The sequence below is a fragment of the Limulus polyphemus genome, unplaced genomic scaffold, assembly GCF_000517525.1.
Source record: "Limulus polyphemus unplaced genomic scaffold, Limulus_polyphemus-2.1.2 Scaffold13964, whole genome shotgun sequence".
In the NCBI taxonomy this organism is placed as follows: Eukaryota; Metazoa; Arthropoda; class Merostomata; order Xiphosura; family Limulidae; genus Limulus; species Limulus polyphemus.
In genome coordinates this window covers 1,049-2,205 of record NW_013679574.1, presented here as the reverse complement: position 1 = coordinate 2,205, position 1,157 = coordinate 1,049, and the positions used below count along the sequence as shown (strand labels likewise).

At 34.3% G+C, this 1,157-nt stretch overlaps 1 protein-coding gene across 1 annotated transcript in view; it reads left to right on the top strand.

Moving 5' to 3' along the window:
- Positions 1-611, top strand: part of LOC106477289 (hemicentin-1-like) — a gene marked incomplete at its 3' end in the record, with an annotated part of 6,851 nt that extends 6,240 nt beyond the window's left edge. The window contains exon 6 of the mRNA XM_022380918.1: positions 280-611. Coding sequence (XP_022236626.1) covers positions 280-611 — 332 coding nt within the window. The remainder of the gene's footprint in view (positions 1-279) is intronic.
- Positions 612-1,157: the final 546 nt, after the last annotated feature.

Below are 1,157 nucleotides of genomic sequence, written 5' to 3'. Positions count from 1 at the left end.
ACTTTATTGAAGTATTGTGTTTGTGATACCTTTATTAATACTTTAACTCAACCTAAATACTATAGATATTAAGGCCTGAGTTTATGTTATCTTAAATTGTTTAACATTTAACTCCACTTACAGGCTGTGATTCATTAATATTGAGTATTTGAGCTGGTATCCTGATTGTATAATGATCTGATCTCAACATTGTCAAGGATTGAGTTTATCTAAAATGTTTGTTGTATAACTTATAGAAACATTGTTATTCTCTCTGGGACTTTTAATTTATCGTTATAGTTCCACCGTCAATTGTGCCACTACCGTTTTCCAACCTTACTTCTCTCGTAAACCAAACCGTCTCTCTTCCTTGCCTAACTTCTGGATATCCAAAACCTATCATCCATTGGCAAAAGAATGGAATAAATGTGACCACAGACGATGGGAAGTTGAGCATCAACTCTGAAGGTGTACTTCTTGTTAACAGGGCACAACTACATCATGCTGGTTTGTACACTTGCATAGCTGAGAATCCTGCTGGAAAGGCTAACCAGAAAGTGTACCTGTCAGTATTTGGTAGGTTGTCAGTTATTGATAGTCTTAAGAATCCTGCTATAAAGTCTAATCAGAAGGTAAATCTTTCTGTATTCAGTCAGTTCTTGACAGTCTTATTAATAATCCAATGGGAAGTCTAACAAGAAGGTATACCTTTCTGTATTTTGTCAGTTCTTGATAGTCTTATTAATAATCCACTGGGAAGTCTAACAAGAAGGTACACCTTTCTGTATTCAGTCAGTTCTTGATAGTCTTATTAATAATCCACTGGGAAGTCTAACAAGAAGGTATACCTTTCTGTATTCAGTCAGTTCTTGATAGTCTTATTAATAATCCACTGGGAAGTCTAACAAGAAGGTATACCTTTCTGTATTTTAGTCAGTTCTTGATAGTCTTATTAATAATCCACTGGGAAGTCTAACAAGAAGGTATACCTTTCTGTATTCAGTCAGTTCTTGATAGTCTTATTAATAATCCACTGGGAAGTCTAACAAGAAGGTATGCCTTTCTGTATTCAGTCAGTTCTCGAGAATTTTGCTAATCATGTAATTTTATGAAACTGAAAATAATTTAACCTGCTTCTATCTGACTCCACTTAAATGGAATTTCAAACCTTTTTAAGT